Source organism: Apodemus sylvaticus, chromosome 21 (genome assembly GCF_947179515.1).
Source record: "Apodemus sylvaticus chromosome 21, mApoSyl1.1, whole genome shotgun sequence".
Taxonomy (NCBI): domain Eukaryota; kingdom Metazoa; phylum Chordata; class Mammalia; order Rodentia; family Muridae; genus Apodemus; species Apodemus sylvaticus.
This window is the reverse complement of record NC_067492.1, coordinates 1,864,400-1,886,949: the sequence shown is the minus strand read 5'-3', so window position 1 is coordinate 1,886,949 and position 22,550 is coordinate 1,864,400. Positions and strand designations below refer to the sequence as shown.

Here is a 22,550-nt window from a genome sequence, read left to right as displayed (position 1 = left end):
CCTCTCAAACATTTGTTGTTAGGTTTGTGGTGACAGCCATTCTGACTGTGAGGTGGCATTTCAGAGTAGTTTTAGTTTGCATTTCCTTGGTGGCTAGGAATGCCGAAGACTTTCTAACACAGTTACTGGCCATTTGGGTTTCTTTAATTTTCTCTTTTCTTTTCTCTTTTCTTTTCTTTTTTCTTTTCTTTTCTTTTCTTTTCTGTTTCCTTTCCTTTCCTTTTCTGTTTCTTTTCTTTTCTTTTCTGTTTCCTTTCCTTTTCTTTTCTGTTTCCTTTTCTTTTCTTTTCTGTTTCCTTTCCTTTTCTTTTCTGTTTCCTTTCCTTTTCTTTTCTGTTTCCTTTCCTTTCCTTTCCTTTCCTTTCCTTTCCTTTCCTTTCCTTTCCTTTCCTTTCCTTTCCTTTCCTTTCCTTTCCTTTCCTTTCCTTTCCTTTCCTTTCCTTTCCTTTCCTATTAATCTATTAAATTCATTAACCCATTTGTTGACTGGGAGCTTTATTTATTTGGTGTCTACTTTCTGCAATTCTTTGTAAACTCTAGGTACTAGCCCTTAGTCTGAAGTGTAGCTATGAAGATTTTCCCCCATTACATGGGTTGTCTGTGTGCTCTGCCAGTAGTTTCCTTTGCTGTGCAGGAACTTTTAATTTCAAATAGCCACATCCATTGACACACAAGGGCATTTCAGGTGCTATTTGAACTTCCAGTAGCAATAATATAGACTGTGTGGGCTTGTTGGAAGGACAGACCGTAGACCTCCAACATTATTGTATTAGGAAAACACATTCTGAAGTGTGATTCTTCTTGTATTGCTTGTTTGATTGCTGCCATAAAATACCAGAGAAAAGCACCCGAGGGAGGAAAACATTGTGGTGGGAAGACTGGAGTGTGAGGCAGCTGGACACATCCTATCTGCATCCAGGAAGCTGGTGATGAATACAGGTGCTCAGCTAACCTCCCTTTGTTCTGCTATCTACTTGTAGAATGTGTTTTGTCTCCTCTTCTAACCCAATCTAGAAACTTCACAGCAGCCTTACCCAGAGATCTGAGAGATCTGAGCAAAGGATTCTGAATCCTGTCAAACAGACCCTCAAGGTTCATCCCTATCTAAAGGCTCTTTTCACCTTGGTATATTCTAACTTTTGTCTTTTCCTCCTGGATGTCTGCATGTGGCATTTTCATGCAAATAATGTTAAGGATCAAAGTCCGGGCTCACAGATGCTAGATAAAGACCAGCACTGGGCTCCACCCCCAGCCTGAAATAGACTGTAAAATAATCTCATCAGTAGCTATAGAAATCTTGATGAGTTTTTATAGGACTTCCCTTGAGCCTGTGAATCACTGTTGGGAGGATCAGCCATTTCTCCCAGTGAATGTTTCCTCTGTGAGAACAAGAGACCTCTCTGCTCCTCAGATGGTGTTTCATCTCCTTCAGCTCCAACACATCCTTTTCACCGCACTGGCCCTCGTTCGCACTTTGTTCCATTTTTATCTATAAAACAGTATTTTGTTTGTTTGTACCTATATACTTAAAGAAAATGATTCTAAGTGGCATTAGGGTTTTAGTTTCAGGGTTTAAACTTCCTTCTGCTGTATAAAGTTCAGTGGGGTCAGTGAAGGCAGTTGCCACCAAGAAAGAGGTCTGACTCCTTTAAGTTGTCCTCTGACCTGTACACATACACTGTGGCATGTACACACACAAACTATCTATATATTTTATTATATTATATATGTATATGTGTATGTGTACACACACACACACACACACACACACACACAGAGCTCAATGGAGTTTGGTATTGTTTTCTTTTGAAACAAGGCCTCCTGTAACCTAGCTCCAGGCTGGAAATTCAAGATGGAGCCAAGGATGCCCTGAAAATCCTGACCCCCTGACTCCTCCCAGATGCTGGTATCCTGCCATGCCCAGGTTAAACTGTTCTGGGGATTAAATCCAAGGCTCATGTATTCAAGCCAAGTATTCTGTCACTAGAACCACTTCGCCATCTACCTCCTGGGGCTTTACATGTGGATCCTCCTCTCTGTCACATGCCAGACTTGCTATGTTGTTGTAGGTTTTTGCACGTTCCTTTGTATTTTCCATTAGACCATGTCATTTGGAAACAAGATGTGTGTGTGTTCGTTTCCTACATGCGTGCTCTTCATTTCCTTGGCCAGGCTGGTATAATTGTCAAGAACTTGAGCCCTGTGCGGAATGATGATGGAGAGTCCTGGGTGCCAAGGTCACTGCTTACTGAGGAGAAGAATTCATTTGTTTTCTCCACTCTATGTGAAGGAAGCTGGGGGGATTGGAGAAACACGTTCATGAAGCTTAGGAAGTCCTACTGTAATATTTTCTTCCTGGTGGGGATGAATTTGCCAATTTTTTTTCATTGTTTGATAGAATCATATGACTTTCTTTAGTCACTTTCTTGTGATGAGTCCATTCAATCATCATTCAGTAGTATGATTGCTGAATTGTGTTTACTAATACTCTGTTGAGGATTCTGCTTCTATGTACATGACAAATACTGGCTTCTAGCTTTCTTATCTCTCTCTTCTTCTTCATCCCTCTCTCCCTCCCCTCCAACCCCTCTGGGCATGTGTCTGTGGGTGTGTCCCTTTGTGTGTGTGTATGAATGTTGTGTGTGTCTGTGTGCATGTATGTGTGTGTATGTGTGTGTGTGTGTATGTGTGTATGGTATGGGGGTATGTGTGCGTGCACAGCTTTGGCATTGTCTCCATATGATTTGGATGCCCTTTCTGGATTCTTTTCAATATATATTCAGGCATCATTTATGCAAACAGAAGTCTAGTTCAAATATGAAGAAAGGTAAATTCAATATGACATTAAAATGAGTCTAAAATACTACTTTACAGAAATAAGTCTTTGCTTATTTTTACAATTTTGTTTTGCTGTGATCATACATATGGCTGGGGGGACAGTTTGCTACTCCCATAACATGGTGTAATGATCAGATCAGGGAGGTGACTGTTGCCATCTTCACAAACCCTGCATTCAAATCCTGCCTCTGCTTTAAGGTGTACATTGCTGCTAGATGAGGTCACAGCCCTGTGCTGCAAAAATGAGATTCTGGCCTTCCTTCCTGGTCATGACTTTGACCTCTCTGTAACCTCTCCCCATATCCCACACAGCCCCGCTCCAGCCTCTGGTACCTACTGCTTTGACTCACTGCTGAGAGATGTCTGACTGGGCATCTGGTTTCTGTCACTGGATATGATGTCCTTCTACGTCATCCACACTACCCTAACAGATAGAATCCCATTCTTTATACCACTGAATAGTACTACTCCTTTGTGTCTATATGCCACATTTTATTTACAAATATATCCATTTTTGAGCACCTAGGCTGATTCTACCTCAAAACGATTGTAAAAAGTACTGCAGTAAACACATGGGTTTCCGTGGAAATTTTTGGTACTTACCTCTTTAGCAAATCACTTTTTCTCTTTAAAAACACTAAAAGACAATTCTAAGAGATGACTCAGTGACTAAGAGAATATTGTCTTGCAGAGGACATAAGTTCATCTCCCAACCTGCACTTTGGGTGGCTAAGAATGCAGGAATTTAAGGCCCCTGGCTCCTGTGGGCACCCATACACACAGGAAAATAACAACACAGGGGTACAGAATTGGAATATAAGGCTGATATTAAGCCACTGAATTTATGTCCAAGTCTAGTTTCCTTTGGAGTTATGCCTGTGCTGGCCTGCTGGGTATATGCATGGCGATTCTGAATGTTTCAGGAGCCTCTGCTGTGTTTTCCTCAAAGTCTCACAACCATCCATACCCTAGTAAGGGGACCTTTCCCCACATCCTTGCCTGGTCTCCTCTGTTGCTTTTAGATAAACAATTCAATTCATAAATCTGTGATGAAAATATTTCCCCATCAAAAATTATCAAAATTTAACTGAGAATTATTTTTAGTTTGAGCATAAATTATATCAATATAATCTGAAGGGACCTGTGTACCAAGTCATTTAATAAAATCTTGGGGTTGGGGATTTAGCTCAGTGGTAGAGCGCTTGCCTAGCAAGCGCAAGGCCCTGGGTTCAGTCCTCAGCTCTGTTAAAAAATAAATAAATAAATAAATAAATAAATAAAAATAAAATCTTTAAATCAGTAAAATGATCATTTAAGGTCTGTTTTTAGCATTTGTGCAAGCAAATTTTTAATTTCAGAACTTTATTTTGTGGATGACTTTTCTGTCCTTGACCCCAGGATTTCATTCTGTATGGAAAACCTTACATGAAATCCAGTGTGTCTAATCTCAGATTTCCCTGCCATTGACACAATAGGATGTTTGCGCTCATTCCTAAGTTTCACAGAGCTTCGTATCTGTATGGGTTTTCTTTGAATAATATGTATTCATTATACATATACAGATTATAGATGGTTAGGTAATTTATATGTAGCTTTTTAAAAATTTATTTATTCATATTTATATGAGTATGCTGTGGCTATCTTCAGAGACACACCAGAAGAGTGTATCAGATCTCATTACAACTGGTTGTGAGCCACCATGTGGCTGCTGGAAATTGAACTCATGACCTCTGGAAAAGCCACCAGTGTTCTTAACTGCTGAGCCATCTCTCCAGTCTATATATGTAACTTTTAAAACCTTAATCTCTATTTGACTTAAAAAATCAGAAGTCATGCCCTAGTAGACTATGAGTATGTTAAGTATCTAAAAGCAGTTTGAGACCACACCAAATTAATAAAACAACAGAAGAGTCCCTTGTCACACCTATGACTTTCATAGCCATAGGCCTTTGATCAGGTTTATAACAGGCAATGATTTTTACCCATAGGGCAGACCTCAAGTTGAATCAAAAAAAACAGTTGACTGTAGGTATGTTCGTGTGTCTAGTCACATATGTGCACATACATACAAAATGCCAGAGGTCAACATGCCTTTCTCCATCACTCTCCAGCTTATGTTTTGGTGCATGGTCTTCCACTGAAACTGCAGCTCACTGGTTTGCTAGACTGGCTGGCCAGTGAGCCCCAGAAATCATCCTGTCTTTCCTGAGGTGGGATCACAGGTACCTGCCACCATGTTGGAATTGATACTGGAGATCAGACTCAAGTCCTCAGCAGCAAGCTATTTGCTGAGCTATCTCTGAGGTACTAAGTTTTCATGCCAACTAATCAGTGTGAGTTCACTTCATCACTGAGTCATACGGACATGAACAAGATGATTCTGTTGCCTAGTGTTTACAGCATTACGTGGGAATCTAAAATGTGTGCAAATTATCACTCATGATCCACCTCCCCCATAACTGCAGGAACCAGAGTGCATCTCACAGCAGAGCCTGAAATTTCCTGTATTCGATTCATAGAAAAGGAATTGTTTCTCCTGCTTCAGCTCCAGCACTCTTCTCCTTTTACAGAATTCAAGCCAAAACTCGAGAATTTAGGGAGCGGCAAGCCCGAGAGCGTGACTATGCCGAAATCCAAGATTTCCATCGGACATTTGGCTGTGATGACGAGTTGCTGTATGGGGGCATGTCATCCTATGAAGGCTGCTTGTCTCTCAATGCCAGACCCCAGAGCCCAAGAGAAGGGCACCTGATGGACACTTTGTATGCACAAGTAAAGAAACCTCGGAGCTCCAAACCTGGAGACAGGTAGGTGCTGGCAGTCATGGCTTTGCATCTGCATCAGCTCTCTGCTGGTTCTGGACAAGGGAGAAGATTGTGAGCACCCACTGTGAAATGCTGGTTGTTCACAGCCTTCAAAATGCCATTATATTCAAAGCTATCAACTTGACACAGATCAGTGGCGAACAGAGCTGCAAGAAGTTTTGAGTGCTTTCCTAACAGTTCTAGGCTAGCTCACCCTGCTCTTCATCACCTTTTGACTTGAGGACCTGTCTATCGTTTATATAGCTCAGATCAGAGTCAAGCTCAAATGTTAGCTGTGTGTTCTTGTCTAGCTAGAAGGGCTTCTGGATGAGAGAATTAAATGCAGCGACATTCATTTGGATTATGACTTAGAAGGCCCACTTTGAAGTGGCATAATTTTATACTATGAAAGAATTAGTAAATATAAAATATAGTGCATCTCTTCTACAAGAGGCTTGTTAGCCTTCAGAACAGCAGACAGAATACTGATTGTATTGCAGTGGTTCTCTAGTTATTTAAACATTTAACTGGATCTGTGAGTCTGTAAGCATACTTATTAAGGCTCTATGTACTGCTGGTGTATTTATTTAAAATGGCTATATACATATTTCAGATTTTAGCTGAAACAATCTTAGATGGATCTTTTCCCACCCCTCCCTTTATATACTCAAACACCATATGGAGTTTAGCTTTGAAGAGAATAATTCTCATTTCCTTTCATATCAAACATGTGCACACTATTGTCATAAACAATACGCCAATCGTGTTATGAGAGTCGCTTATCGCTCACTGTGGCAGCTGGGCTCTGTAAATTATAAATGGCTTTACTTAAAAGCAGTGTTTCTGAGGCATTTATGTGCATTAGGCTCGCCTGAGAGGCTTTTGAAATACTGACTATTTTGATGCCGTAGACTAAGGGTGGAGTCCAACTTCAGTTTCAAGAAACTCCTGACTGATGCTGGTCCAGTAGGTCTTGGCTTCTGAGACCTGTGCAGGACACACAATTAGGGACTCTGGTTGTGATTCCTTGCCACAGGATTCTCAACAGTCCTTGCTTTACTAACTGGCATATAGCAAGTAACAGTCTTGCAAATGCAGAAAGTAACTTCTGGCAATTACAGAAAGAAACGTTGTTTTTAAAAGTAGTGCATACTAGGGAGATTGTTCTGACCATGCACCTCTGCTGTAGTTTACATTTTTCTTGATTATCTCAGAAAATCTATTTAACATTGGCTCTAAGGAGTGATTCCTCTAACACGAACACATGGGGTCACTCCTGCCTCTTCCCTGTGTCCCCCAGAAGGCTTATGTGTGTTTAACAGATACACTCAGGAATGTCAGAACCCAAGAATGAAGTTGTCATCAGTGGCAGTGACATTTTCTTTAAAAGCTTTTTGTCTCATCTCTGCCATGATTGTGGAAGCTGTCTGCAGAAGGTTAAGTGCCATCTAAAGGCATCCCTCTGAAGCTGCTTTCTGGAGTGAAAGGCCACCAAAATACTAGCACTGCTTGCTAGTGACTCCTGGGGGGGGCGGGTGGGGACTAGAAAAAGATGGCCAAGGAATTGCTGATGGCAGATAAACTAATTATTTGCATATCGCTCAAACCAATTTGAGAATCAGAAAAACAGGGAAAGGGCCTACAGCAGTTACAGTCAGAGAGGATCCTCCTGTTTGTCATTGCCACAAACACCTGCCTTAATCCCCAGGGCTCCAAGAGCTGAAATCTAACCTGAGGCCTTCTGCCAGACCTTAAATGGGATTATCATATTCAGAGTGCTCCCCACTCCTGTTTACAGCATCTAGACCTGTAGTCTCCATGCCCCATTCTGCTAATCCCAGTCTGAAACAGGCCCCTGGCTCATGCCCACCCACAGTCCACATTACAGGGAGGAGTCATGCCAAGCAGTACATATTTCTGAATCACACCTTTGACACTGCTTTCCTCCAAGCCCCTCGCCTTAACCTGGAGGGCCATGATTTATTTTTGCAGAAAAAACAAAAGATCACAGACACTAGCTAATCCTTTAATGCTACATTCGCAGAGAATAAGATATCCATTAATGACTAATGGTGTTGCTACTTTTAGAACTAGCCTTCCCTTGTGCCTTTCTCACCCACCTGTTAGTGAATATGGACTTGCTTGGGAACATGGCATCTCCCCATTGTCTTTCTCCTTGGAGAGAAAGCTATATAGAAAAGACATTCACTCTTGGATAGCGTAGAAGCCATTTTCTGAGGAAAGGTGATGATCTCTTGTTACTGCCATGCTGCTGTAAATCATTGTGGTTATATTACTTAAATACATATAAAGATAAAATGGGACTGAAGTCCTGTGTAGGACCACCATACATCGGATAAAGCCTCAATCTTTACGATGTTAGAAACAATCAAAATGACAAGCCCACTGCATTCCAGTAAAATGTGTTAACATGGCCAGTAATATAATGTTTTTCTTTATTAGTGCATTGTGACCCAAAACAATAGACACATTGGGTAGTACGTATGATGGTACACATCTGCTACTGCTGAGTTGGAGAAGTGCTGATTCATTTCATCCATCCCTTTCTTCTGATCCCTTCAGTGCTCTTGTGAATTTGTGGCCTGGGATCTTTGGCTGAAATATCATATTGGTAAATCATTTATGACATCACCTAGTTTTCACTATCATTAATTTGAGATGTTTCCTGGTGTCTTTCTGTTTATAAAGATAAATTCAGACAGTGACTTTTTTTTTTTAACGTGCCTGCAAGTTAGAATATGCTCACATGAACTTAAAGAAGTAATCATTCTGATGGAAATATGAACCTTAAAATGACCTAGACAGAAATTCCCTCCAGTGAATAATGTACAGATGCTTATCAACTGACTAAATGTCATCAAAGTTTGCAATGATTTTCTGTTGAACTTTGCTATGCTAATCTCTGTATTCTGGGGGAAATGTAGGCATTGCTGATAATCTGAGATGTACTTCTCAGATTTTCTTTGTTCGGTTGAAAAAGGCCATCCGCAGGATTCATTGCTCAAACAGTTTGATGGATCTAATAGCCGGAAGTGTGGAAGCAACATATGTAGAAGCCACATGGGCAATAAATAAGTGTCACAATGGGAACACTTTCACATCCCTACAGATTGTATGCACAGTGGCTTCCTAGATGTATAGTTGTGTCTCTAAATGGACTTGTGCCCCTTTAAGTAGGTCCACAGGTTAACTCATGCCTGTATGCATGCCTTAGTCACCTTTCCTTTATTGCTGTTTAGTTTTGTGCATGTTCATTCTGCCAGTGTTTTCCTGCATGCCTTACTGTATCTGCATATGTGCTGGTTCCCGGGTGCATGCTATAATCATGGTACTGCTTTCTAATCCTTTTGTGTCCTTGGTAACATTTTTAGTTTTCACATTAAATACAGGCTAAGTAGGCAGACCCCAATCTGTATTCTATATGAATAATTAGGCCTAAATTTACCATAATGTTACCTTCGATACATGTTACAAATTGAATGTTGGCCAGCAGAAATACTCTTCAGCTGTTGTAGGCACTTTTAGATCCCATAAGGTTAATATGCTTCTTACTTAATCTAGGGACTTTGAAGGTTTAGGAATGGCCAGTGGTTCATTAATCCTGTATTTCCCAGGCTAAGGTGGGAATTTCTTTTGGTGGCTGGTATGTCTTGGTTGGCCAAGAGCCCTGTGCCTGATACAGCATATATGACATATTTCCATCCTTCTCTGTGGTCTGGAAGACATTGCAAATTGCCTACCTAATACCCACTCTCTTCTTTCCATTATGGAGTAAATCCTTGTTTTACTCAGATAGGTAAGTAATGGGCTCAACATTTCAGTTTTTAGATTCCTTGTGACTCATGTGACAGTTATAACTACTAAACAAGCATCTGGATAGGTGAGACTTCCTGTAGAGCTAGCGTTTTTCCTGATTTGGGAGTGGGGAGGAAGGAGAATCCTGTGATGGAGGATCTTTCTAGCACATATGAATTATAAGGCTGCTTCAGTTTGCTCTTTAGTGTTTTATTTTGTTTTTCTCCCCCTGCCAGGATCTTGGCTAGGTGCTCTAGGTTTAGCTTTATTTGTAAAGTCTGAAGGGAAAGCCATGTGGAAGTGTTTCCAGTCATAACTTGCCCAGCCTGGGTCCTTGTTGACTTGGAAGAAGTCAATCTGTTGTTTAAGTTGTTACTTTGAGATGTCTTTTTTCTAAGCAGCTGGACACTAGGTTGGATATAAGGAATTGTGTACAGAAGAGCTCGGAGAGAAGCCCTGCCTTCCTCCTCACTTCTTCTTCCTCATTCCCTCGTTCTCCCCCTTTGCCTGTCCTCCTCTCCCCTGATCCTCCTTCTCCTTTTTAAAGATACAATCTTATGTATCCCAGGCTCACTTCAAACTCACTCTATAGCCAAGGCTGACTTTGAGCTTCTCGTCTTTCTGCCTGCACTTTCTCAGTGCTAAGACTACCTGATTTTTGATACATGTTACAAATTGAATGTTGGCCAGCAGAAATACCCTTCAGCTGTTGAAGGCACTTTTAGATCCCCATAACTCCCACATCCATTCTCCTCTAAGATCAGAGGCAGTTGAGATCATGAACTTGAACTATGGCACCAGGCTTTCTTGAGTTTGGTTCTGTGTTCGTTCCGCTGTGTACTCTGGTTCCTTCCCTTCACCTGTGAAAAGGGCTATCACTAGCATTTGCTCATAAGGCTTGGGAAAGATTAGCTCTGTGAATAGCAGATGAAACCCTGTGCCCGGTGCACCATAAGCACTGTTTCAGAATTTGTGTTACAATTGTTATTTACAAAATGAACTTTTACTCTCAAGGGACCACAGTGTCCCCACATGGACACAGAAAACAGTGAATGAGTGAATAGAACTGAGGGGTGACAGCTGGTAATGTGTTTCCTTCAAAAGTGGAAACTTAAAGGATGGGTACCCCTGACTCATCTGTGAGTTGGACATGGGTAACAAGTTTCAGTCAGGGTCTCTCAGTCAGTTTCAATTTCTTTTTGAGAGTTGGAAGGTCTTCATTTTATAATTTTCAATGGAATCTATCTCTATAGTCTTCATGGTCTCTTTCCATGGAATGCCTAGTAATCCCTAACCCCTGAGATTCTAAGGACTTTTTAGGCTCCACCATGACTCTTGACATTTCTGTCTATATTAGGTAATCCCCCAGGGGAGCTAGCAGCAGACCCATGATTGTAACTGTCAAAGATAGACTGTATGTAGTCTAGGGCTGAAACAACTTCCATCGGCTTGGGTAGTAAAGGCTTGGTTCCCAGTCCACGTACGTGGCTGGGAGTGAATCCTGGAGAGGATTGTAGAACCCCGGGTTTTTACTCTCTTCGCTTCCTGTCTTCCAGGTAGTGAATTGCTGTTCACCTACACAATGTAGGCTTTTCTTAAAGTAGGGCATGGTGAGAGGCTGATACAAGGTCTTAGGTATCCCAGGCTGACCTCAAACTAAGTGGGCAGCCAGTGATGATTTTGAACATGTCAGTCACCTGTCTTTACCTTCCAAATGTTGGACATGTGCTGCCAGGCTCAACTTATGCAAGTGCTGGGAACAGAATCCAGGGTTTTCACGTGCTGGGCAAGAACTCTACCAAAGGAGCTATGCCAGTAGCTTTCTGTACAGTGTCGCCTTTGTACAGAACAAACCTCTTTACAAGCTGATATCTGAGGAATTTCTTTCACTACTACTATACCAAGCTGCCACATAGGCTGTGTTGTAGAACAATTGTCAAAGTTTAGGGTGTGCATAAAGAACCCAAAGTATCCCTCCCATCTCACCATGAGCAGTATAAAAGATTTATTTTTCAAAGTGGGGACTGACTAGGAAAGGAGGGCTATAACCCTCAGCAAATGAACCTACTGCAAAAACCTCTCCCAGGTATGCGGATCTCATAGGAATTTTGATCTTACAGGACTGTCTAATCACTGTTTAACCTGGTTGCATCAAGTACACAGGTGAACCTTGTGACTTTTTTTGGTGTCACAAGTTCGGCAACTGTTATATCTTGTTGAAGAAGATTGTCCTAGTTAGGGTTTCTACTGGTATGATAAAACACCATGACTGAAAGAAACTTGGGGAGGAATGGGATTATTTGACTTATACTTCTAGGTAACATCTCTGAGGGAAGTCAAGCTAGGAACCTGGAGGCAGGAGCTGCTGCAGAGGCCATGGAAGAGTGCTGCTTACTGGCTTACTCCCCATAGCTTACTCAGCCTGCTTTGTTATAGAACCCAGGACCACCAGGGGTATAGCACTGCCCACAGTGAGCAGGGCCCTCCCATATCAGAACACTCCCTAGTTGGTTTCTGTGTAGCTAACTTATCCAAATTGGGAACACAACGTACTTGGGCTGTTGAAAAGAAAAACATGGGTCTCTAGCATGAACTAGTCACTAGCATCTGTTAATTGTATGCTGTGAGGAAGTTATTCTCATCACCAGACACAGCTCCTCCCATTCACCTTGGAACCCATGGAGTTCACCTTGATTAAATCATTTTATTAAGCCAGTCTTGTATTTGTGAATGACTTCATACATTGTTTTGTGACAACACAAGGTTTCTTTTCATACGCGTTACACAGTCCTTTGTAGGAAGTTTAGAAGGCTATGACTTGTGACAGAGGTCTGCTGTTCAGTAAGCTATGGTCAGTAGTGTTCTTTCTTTACTTGGGGACACCATGCAATCTGCATTTGTATTCAGATACTAGACTGTGAGGCATCACCATTGGACATTTGCTTACTGTCATCATGAAATCATTTGCCACCAAAAAATGCATTGTCCTCAAATATAATTGAAATAAAGCAGGAACTATGCTGTTACAAATCTAAATGCAGGAAAATAGTAGGCTAGACTCCCTGAGCTTGCCTAGGATGCCTTAATGGAAGCATAAATACCATAATCATGTGCTTTTTGCATGCATTTTACCATGAAGGGAAAATGCCAGTTTTAAAAGAAAAGACCTTTGTGAACTTATTTCCCCCTCCCCACTAAAATTGGAATCCTGTTGAGTCAAAAAGAAATCTGGCAGACACAGAACAAAACTTAATTTTCTGAGATACAGGCAGTTATTAAACGTGTGCCCTTTGGAAAATGTTGGGTCATATAACAAAATCGCATTTGCTATTCAAAAAGTCAAATACTGCTTCACCTCTGCTTACTATTATTTATCTCTGTTTTTCCTGAAATGTGAGAAGGTAGTCCCAGAAGTGGGTGAAAACTACCAGTGAGCCTATATGGGCCATCACTGTCCTGTCCTGTGTGCCATCAGACCTGGGGGCCTGTGCCTACAGAGGGTCTGTGCCTGACCTATGGCCACCTGCTTACTTTTGACTCTGGCTGCTCATTTAGTTCTGTCCCATGCCTATGTTCTTAACTGTACCATTCTCTCAAGCTCCTTCTCAGCTCTGGGGTGAGAACCTACCCACACCTGCACCTGACTTGTTCCTGCTGCTTGGTTGCTGAAAGTTAGCAGCCCTCTTTCCCAGTCAGCTCTGGGAAGCTAATGCCTTATACTGTTAACGGCATCTTCTTCTTCTGTGGACAGAACCTTTCAGCTGTAGTACATGACCTGCCAGTTTGCCAAGCTAAGAAACTCGAGTCTCTTTACCTGTAGCACTGTTTCAGTGGCCATTAGGAGCCTTTCAGCATTTTCCTTGTCCTCTGTGTCTCCAGTCTTGTTCCTGACAAGCCCCTACTTCAACCACTGCCTGGGGTTTTGAACCTAAAATAAAATCTGACTATGCCTTGCCTTTATTTGAGGTTATTCTAAAGTTTGTGTCCAAGATGTAACCTATTGCCCTTAGCATGTGGCATCAGCTTCCCCAGCTTCTGAGTTCAGACCCCTCTCCTGTTATATCATATTGGTTCACATCTCTTTGCTAACTTATTATCTCTACTTGGCGTCTTTGGTTTCAGAATAATGACTCCGAGACTTAATTGTCTATGAATAAATGCATATGCTATAACCTTTGGCATGTTCACCAAAGCTCATAACTTATATAACCTGTTCATTCTAGTCTATGTCTGCCACTTGGTTGGTTACCTCTCAACTTCAGGAGTCTGACTTCCTCAGAGTTCAGGGCAAATCTCTCACTCTTTTGATTCTTCCCCAGAATCTTCTTTCTCTCTGCTGGATATCCCACCTTTTATCTCCTGCCTCAGCTAATAGGCCTTCAGCTTTTTATTGAAAAGTGATACTTACACACAGTACATAAGATATTCTCTCTACAATTAAAAACATGAAAGTGTAAACCTAATAGCACCAGGTACATAGGCTAGATATGTGGCTTTTTAGTGTTGCAAGCTCTGCAGTGGTTATATTTTGGTGACAAAGAGTATCCTAGTTAGGGTTTCTGTTGGTATGATAAAACACCATGACTGAAAGAAACGTGGGGAGGAAAGGGATTACTTGGTTTATAGTTCCAGGTAACAGTACATTGCTAGGGAAGTCAAGCCAAGAACCTGGAGGCAGGAGCTGATGCAGAGATTATGGAGGAGTACAGTTTACAGGTTTATTCCCCATAGCTTGCTCAGCCTGCTTTCTTACAGAACTCAGCACCATTATCCCAGGGGTGGCACTGCCCACAATGAGATGGACACTCCCACAATCACCAGTCAAGAAATGACCACCAGCTTGTCATTGGCTAGTGTGGTGGGGAAATTATCTCAATTGTGATTTCCCTCTTCTAAAATGACTCTGGCCTGTGTCAAGCTGACCTGAAACTCACAAAGTGAGCAGCTCCTATTCACTGAGCTGTCTATTATAGTTACAGATCCTGCAATTAAAACAAAGGCTGAGGTAACACAAACAGCCCAACAGATGAAACTGTGAAAGTAATGAAGCCATAAATAAGGTCATGGCTAATCTTAAAGACATTTTGTTTAATTCTTTTTGTTGATTAACGTTGCCCGAAACCACAATTTGTTTGTAGAAGTAATCTGGGATGGGGGTTATTTATTTATATATTTATTTCTGCCTTAGGGAACACTTACATATTCTACAGAAATGTGGGGCTAAATGAAAAAACTATTTTAGACTTTGGTAATCATCAGTAAATTGCCCCCAGCAGAGTGTACTCATTCAGTCTTAATGTCTTTCTTGTCACAGGGCCCTGAACCTGTGGGCCTTTGATGATGAGCTATCTTTGCTGCTATGGCCAAAATCTACTTCATCTGTGTGGCACAGTGCGTTATTTTAGTGTGTTGCACATCTTAGTACCCTGCTTTCCATGCACTGTGGTACAATAAGCCATCCTTCTCTTTCTGGCTACCCCATTTCCCCATCTATTCTACAATCCAAACTCTGAGGTTTTAAGTGCCAATCTTATTGGTATTTAGTGATCTTGGGCTGCTGTCATTTCCTCTTTCACTCCTGCATAAGGATGGAATATCAGTCTACTATTAATATAAATTCATGAGGATTTATGTGGAGCCCTGTGGTGAGATGCATTTTCAGCTTCTTGGGAGACTTTATCGAGCCCTGAATCCACAATCAATTTTTAAATTAACTCCCCAGATGTTCCAGGGCCCTTCCTTGGGCTCTGAAGTCCTCCCAAGGATGTATGATTACCCCGTGTTTTCTTCTTCATTCTTTCCTTTTCCATGTTCTCTGGAACATGGAACTGGCTGATTCCATGTATCTGAAATAATAGCACTAATTGAGTTATAAAGAGGTTTTTCTTTTGTAATCAAAGAAATAGCTGAATTATCCATAGCTCCTTTCACCCAGTTGTATATATGAAGATGTGGAAAGAAAGGAATTTCCTACATTGTTACAAAACAGATAAATAGAATGGACTTCCTAGATTGTTACTGGACAGATAAATAGAAGTTACCTAAAGCTATATCTTGATACATTATATGAAACAGACTCAAATGTTAAAAGAATGAGTGTATTTTAGTGTACAGAAATGTTCTTATTCTTTTTTGAGACAGGGTCTTACGTAGTTCCAGCTGACCTTAAGATAGCTATGTAGCCAGGGATGACCTTGAACTCCTGAACCTCTTGCCTCTATCTCCCAATTGCTAGGAATACATTAACTACTTTGTCTAGTGTATGAGGTGGGGTAGGGGAGAATTAAACCCAGGCCTTTGTACATGCTATGAAGACCGTGTACTAACTGGGTTATATCTCCAACCCCAGAAATATATGTTTACACAGACACTATTTTTAAACAGAATTTTATGTATGGCTTTGCCTTTCATAATCATTTTTATACCTCAGTCTTTAAAGGAACTGTTACTGAGTCCTCAGGGACATAGCAGTGTTCCTCTACTGTGATGGTTTATTGGTTGTCAACTCAACAGTATCTAGAATCACTCCCCAGATGAATCTTTGGGCATGTCTGTGAGAGATTGTCTAGATTAGGTTAAATGGGAGGGAAGACCCAAGGTAAATGTGGTTGATACCATAGCCTGGGTTTCAGAAGCAGATACGTTAAAAGGAAAATCAAACAGATCCCTCTTTGCTTCCTGTCTAAGGCTAATGTTGGCATTAGATCCACTCTTTAACAGTGAGCCTAAATAAACCCCTCCTTCTTTAAAGGGGGGATTTTCTTTCTTTTCTTTTTTCACTCACAGCAAAATATACTAAAATAACTAATACCTAAATAAAATACTTGAGATCATAGAATTGTCTCCAGAGGAATTCCTTTTGGAGAGAGGGCTAGCTTTTTATGTTTAACTATATATACATACCTTAGGTATATAGGGCTTACACACAAGTTCTCATTTCTCCATCACTTTTTTAAAAGATTTATTTAATTATATGTAAGTATACTTTAGCTGTCTTCAGACACCCCAGAAGAGGGCATCAGATCTCATTACTGGTGGTTGTAAGCCACCATGGGGTTCCTGGGATTTGAACTGAGGACCTTCAGAGCAGCAGTCAGTGCGCTTAACCACTAAGCCATCTCTCCAGCCCTTCACCATCATTTTACTGGCATTCCTGATGACCTCACCAGAGAAATTTGGTCTTGTCCAGCTTAGGGACAGATAACCTCACTAGGACATAGATTCTCTCTGAGTTTGGAGCACACCCAAATTAACACACAACCACTTGTGACTCAAAACAAAACTGCAAACATTACACATGATACAAAAGTACTAGGTTTCTGACAGGGTAAGTTTACCTGAGCCAGTCCTTGATTGTTGAAGTTGGGAGGTCGCAGCTGGTAACATAAGTTTAAACAACGACTTTGTAACAGAAACTGAAGCTGACCAGGGATAGACTCGTTTCTAAGGATCCTTTCCTTTTTCCTGTACATTCAAGCTTTGGGATTATTTAGAGGCTTCAATGCTTTGAACAAGCCCTAAGTCTAGGGCTTAGCTGAGAATTCCTTCCAGGCAGCTCCTAAAACGCTATTCTGTCCTGGCCTCATGCCAATAATTACGGATGGTGATGTGGGCAGAAATGAATAAGAACTGATAATAACTACATAATTCATGTATGTTGTAGATAATAGAGGAATTTTTGAGGATGCATTTGAAATGGCATGAGATGAACTTGGGTGTAAGGAAGAGTAGATTTGTATCCTTGCACAGAGATGCACATTTTCAACAGAACCTTCAGTATTTGGTTTTGCCTTTCTTCTACCCCTGCCACCTCCAGCAATACACCCGTCCAATTCCTTAGTGTATCCAGGATGCCTTCTAAGTTGTTCTCTCTTGGTGTCAAATTGGACCACAGGGCTCAGTGTGAAGATATAAGATGTGACACTAAGCAGGTTGACCAAGTGGCAGAAGCTTGGCTTTCTATGATGGTAGGTTGCCTGGGCTGCATCCTCAGTGGAGGAGAGCTATTTTGCATATGGGAATGGTGCCCGAGTTTTGTCTGGAAGGTATCTAATTAAAGTGCAAAATTCACTTCTTCCTGGTGTGAGAAGAGGTTGATTTGGCTCGCCATTTTTGAAGTTTCAGTAACTGGGGGAGGGCCAGGGGACCTAGTGCTTTTAGGCCTCTATGAGAGACCCTCACCTCATATCAGGAGAGCAAGGATAACCACACTACTCATGTCATAGCTGGGTGGGAAGCAATAGGAAGGGGCTAAAGGTTGTCTTGGTGTCACCTTCTAAGACAAACTACTGGTAAGCAGGAACAAGCCCTTCTTTGAGAGATTCCAGGACTTCCCAGCAGCACCATAGACTGAAGACAAAGCCTTTTAAGATGTCACCATTGGGTAACACTCACTCAAACTGATCCACTAGGCTGCCTGCTTCGTAAGGTACAGGGATCCTCCTGTCCCCACCTTCCTGGTCCAGGCATGTAGTTCTCTCCACCGTACCCACATTTTATATAGGTGCTGCAGATCAAAACTAAGGTCTGACAAGCACTTTACCAACTGAATCCAGAGTTGAAAAAAGTAAAACAAAACTGTATCTTTTATCTTTTACTGTCCCTCTCCTCTTCCATCTCCTCTTCTTCTTTGTTTTCATTCTTCCTTTTCTTCCTCCTCCTGCTCCCATCCCTCTTTCACCATCAGAACTACCACCACTTCTTCCTCCTCTTCATCTTCCTCCTCCTTCTTTCCAGCTTTTATTTTAGAGAACAGCGGCTTGAGTCTCACAGTAGTATTAACCTGTGGGCAAACAGGTTTGCCATCTAACACTCTGCCCTGTTTGTAACTGAGTGAGATGTGAGCTAATTTTTTAAAAGGGGAAATGGCTCTCTGGTTATTTACCGAGACTTCCTTTATAGCTAGTATCCCTTCCTGACTTGGACTTACAGTGCTCCACACCTACACCTGTGGGTTGCAAGAAGCTCTGCTCCCAAAGAGCAGAAATTATGATTAAATTAATGTTGCCACTTTCTGCAGACACTGCTAATGAGCCCCACTGCCATGGGAGGATCCAGGGCTGACACACATAGACGCCATCCCTGTCTTCTCCACAGAACTGTAGAGAAAGCCTCCATGGCTCACAGTGTGCAGGAGGGCAGCTGGTGAAGTTGCCAGGAAGACAAGGCTGGTGAGCCTTCAAATTCTGGGGTCACAAGAACTCATCCCTTGAGAAAGATAAAGCCCAAGTGTTTTGACAAAAAACGCAGCTTTCTCTAGAGCGCTCACCTGGAACATGATTGGCTGTCTGTGAGGGGCCATCTCTGTGGCCACAGCAACATTGGGGGTGGTTAGTCAGAGCCAGAGGCATTGTCTCAGGAAATGCAAATGATTTCCAACTGTGCATTTGCCTACTCCTTGTCCACCTTCCCTACACTACATTTCCTGCTAATATTTTGACATCACACCATGCACATGACATACTTCCATGGATTACCATGTCCAATTTGAATTAAGTTGCATTTAAAGCAGGGGGTTTTAAATATCTGCTTTGTCCATTGTTATATTCGAATATCTATATGGCATTCACATAAGTTTATATAAATTAAGAAATGAAGATCAGTGAGCTGGCTTTGGAGATTAAAAACACTTGCTGACAAGACTGATGACCTGAGTTCAATCTCCAGGACCCACAGATAGAAGGAAAGAACTGACTTTAGTGCATTGTCCCTGACCTCAGCATGTCCACCATGGTACACACACACACACACACACACACACACACACACTGAAGCAGATCTCTTCTTAGGACAGTTTCTGTAGTCTAAAAAGGGTCTGTTTTAGAAGTGTAAACACTTTAACTGTTAAAAGTCACTTTTTATATGTGCCTGCCTGCCATCTTAGCTACTTATGAGGCTGAGACAGGAAGGTCTCTAAAGCTAACGATTTGGAAATCAGACTGGAAAACATAACAAAACCCTTTTGCTTATTAGGAGTTAAATCTGTAACTGTTGTAGGCTTTGTGGAGCTTATCTCATTGGCGACAGAATGGATGTGATGCTCGTCCGTGTGATATGATGTTGTATGCTGTGGGTACTGAGTCCACATCCTTGAATAGTGCCTGGAGGAACTGTAGCTTTTCACTAGACTGTCTCCTACAGACTATGTGTGACAGGGTATGCCTATTGGCCTGTGGTGACATTGGGAACTGACTGGGGTTTGCTAGATTTGGGGCATACTCTTCCTCTCTCTTCTTCCAGGCTTCCACAAGCTGGTCCATCCTCCTCTGCTCTGTGCTCTTGCTATGATGTGCTTACAAGCCCAAAGGACAGGGCCAAGGTTTCATACTGTGCACTGAGATGAATCTTTATTTCTCATAAATGGGTTCTCTCAGACTTTGAGTCACAGTGATGGCCAAGCTGTCTATTAAGGTTATTGGACAGCCGCCACCATCATCACCAGCAACACAGTATCTTAATTCTTGAGTTCTAAGGATTTAGAAGCAAAATCATTGGCTGGGTTGATTGCTTTTGTCTGTGTTATATATGATAGTTCTTTGCATATTTTTAGCATCTTTCTTGTGTAAATGCTTGTTTTAGAGTTCTCTGCTTTGAGTTTTGCTGAGACAATTGATGTCTGTTACTCTGTACCAGCATTGAAATACTCGTTGCTGTGGACAGTTGATTGATCTCTGTAATTAGGAAGCAACATAATCTGCAGTAATTAGGTATAGTCTTGAAGTTGAATAGCCTACAATTAATATCCAAAGCAGGAGGCTCAGGTGCACAGGATTTGGTGTTAGATGATGCCAGTAAAGACTGCAAGATGGGCTGGGCAGTTTCTCTCGTATCTTGTAATGCTTCCTGTATGCAAGGCTTGCTTGAATCTCTTCATCAGTTCCCTCTTGGAAGTGTGGAGTGGAGTGTTAGCTCTACAGTCTAGCTAAGTAATATCAGTGTTGTAAATGCCTTGTGCTCATATATGACAGTTACTTCAAATAATATTGAGTGTTAATAACTAGGTAACAACCCATTATAGATACTTTTTTTCTGAAAAACAGGAAGGGTTCTGGCTTAGACACAACACATGAAACATGAGAAGGCCACACTATATCTTTATTGTCACACTGGGTTTGCTTGTGTGGGTGGGTTCAGCTGCCTTCATGCCTTTAAATTAGCCCCAGACCAAGCTAAACAACCGTCAAGGACTAAATTAATAGATTTGGGTTGTTTTAATTAGCTAGGTGTGATTTAAAGGTTGCTGAAATCAAAAAGCCTTATTCATTTTTCATCAATAATCATTTGCCTTAATATTTCATTAGAACCTGCTGGCTTGCTGGTTTCCTTCTGGGCTTTGATTCATTGTGACTGCAGATAGCATTTGCTCCCTTTTTCCTCATTCTGTACTGTATACTTTCATCTCTAAGACACTGTCAAGATGTTTCCAACATTCACAGGCCACTAACTGAGCATACTTAAGAAAAAAATCTGTACTGATGCTAAGAATTCTAGGCTCTCTCTCTCTCACTAGTGTGTGTGTGTGTGTGTGTGTGTGTGTGTGTGTGTGTCGGCAGTTCCTTCTCATCATTTGAATGACTAATAATGTGTAAATTTTCCATTTCACATGTCTTGAAAGTCAAAGCCAAGTCCTTTGTCATAAATGTCAGTAGGGACTCATGTTTGGACCCCACCATCATTGGAAAAGAACAAAGCATCCTGTGTGTGACACTTTGGCTGAGACCTCACCCTGCACATGTGCCTGGCCTCAAAAGCAGCTAGCTTGCCCATGACCACTTGGGTTGGAGCAGCTGTTTTGCCACCTACAGAGGACCAGGGCAACAAAGGGAAGCTGAGAGATGGGTCTCAGAGTACAGATGTCTGTACAGAGTGGAACTTTCTTCTAGAGTCAGGTGGTACTGTGAACAGTGCACTCGGGGACAGGGACAGGACATCTGGGCTAGGGGAAATCTAGCAGAGATCGCTTAAAGCCCCAGACTTCAAGTGCTTTTTACAAATCTCATGGATAGTAATGTCTCATGTTTGCTGCAAGCAACTAACCTAAAATGTAGAATTGTAGGGTAGACTGAAGTTCTGGGTAACACTTACAATATGAACAAGAAAATATATGAACACTTTCCACTTCCTCCAGACTAATTGTGAAATACCCCCTTGTCATTATAGCTATGCTGACCAGTTTATGTGAAGATTATTAACTACTCACTGTACCAGTCAATGGTACTGAGTAAGAATTGCAAACTGTCCAGAAATAAAGATTTGTGTCTTTAAATTTTTGATAAATGCATTCAAAAGTAAATATATTTACTAATCTGTATCCTTTTTAAAATTTTTATTCCCAGAAAATTGAATATTGGTCTCACTCTATTAAGAATTCTGTTCCAAAGGTGTGTCGTAAAAAAAAAATTACCTTTAATCCTAGCACTCGGGAGGGAAAAGCAGATAGATCTCTATGAGTTCCAGGCCAGTCAGGTCTACATAGTGTCTAAAATAAAAAAGGAACCTGGCTGAGAAAAGATAGCTAGTGAATTTGCTTGCCTTGCAAATAAGGATTTGAGTTTCATCTCTAGCGCCCACACAAAAACCAGGTGTGTTGTGTATAAACTTGTAATCCCATCACTGGGGAGATGGAGACAGAGGATCTCTATGGTTCCCTGGCTGGCCAACCTAGTCTCCACTAGTGCCAGACCCGTGAGAGATCCAATCTAAAAATAAAATGAAATAAAAAACCAAGATGAAGAGTGTCTCAGGTTGATTTCTGGGCTCCACAGGAATGCCCACAAGTGCATGCGCACCTGGACACACATGTGCACACAACACAAAATTAAGAAGAACCACCAGCATGTGTACACTAGCTGCTTAGACTGATGTTTCTTTTAGTGGCTGTACTTTCTGTAAAACAAAAAGTGCTTTGTTCTTTGTATTAGAGTCGTATGACCTGCTTTGGATGACTAGGTATGTTGTAATCGTTTTATTCTTCTGATTACTGTTTGGGATTCCTGAAAGAAGCTGTAAGGCAGCTTATAAAGTGTCCTTTAGTGGGCCTGGCCTTTATCCTTGTGACCTCCTCTGTATGCCTTTCCCACTTTCAGAACAGCG

The 22,550-nt window shown here is 41.5% G+C and overlaps 1 protein-coding gene across 8 annotated transcripts in view; it reads left to right on the top strand.

Annotated features, from left to right (window-relative positions):
* Pard3 (par-3 family cell polarity regulator) overlaps window positions 1-22,550 on the top strand; it is a 548,938-nt gene that overhangs the window by 396,015 nt on the left and 130,373 nt on the right. For all 8 annotated transcript variants that reach the window (XM_052166623.1, XM_052166619.1, XM_052166621.1 and 5 more), the window contains one exon: window positions 5,409-5,645. In XM_052166623.1, the coding sequence (XP_052022583.1) occupies window positions 5,409-5,645 (237 nt within the window). The remainder of the gene's footprint in view (window positions 1-5,408; window positions 5,646-22,550) is intronic.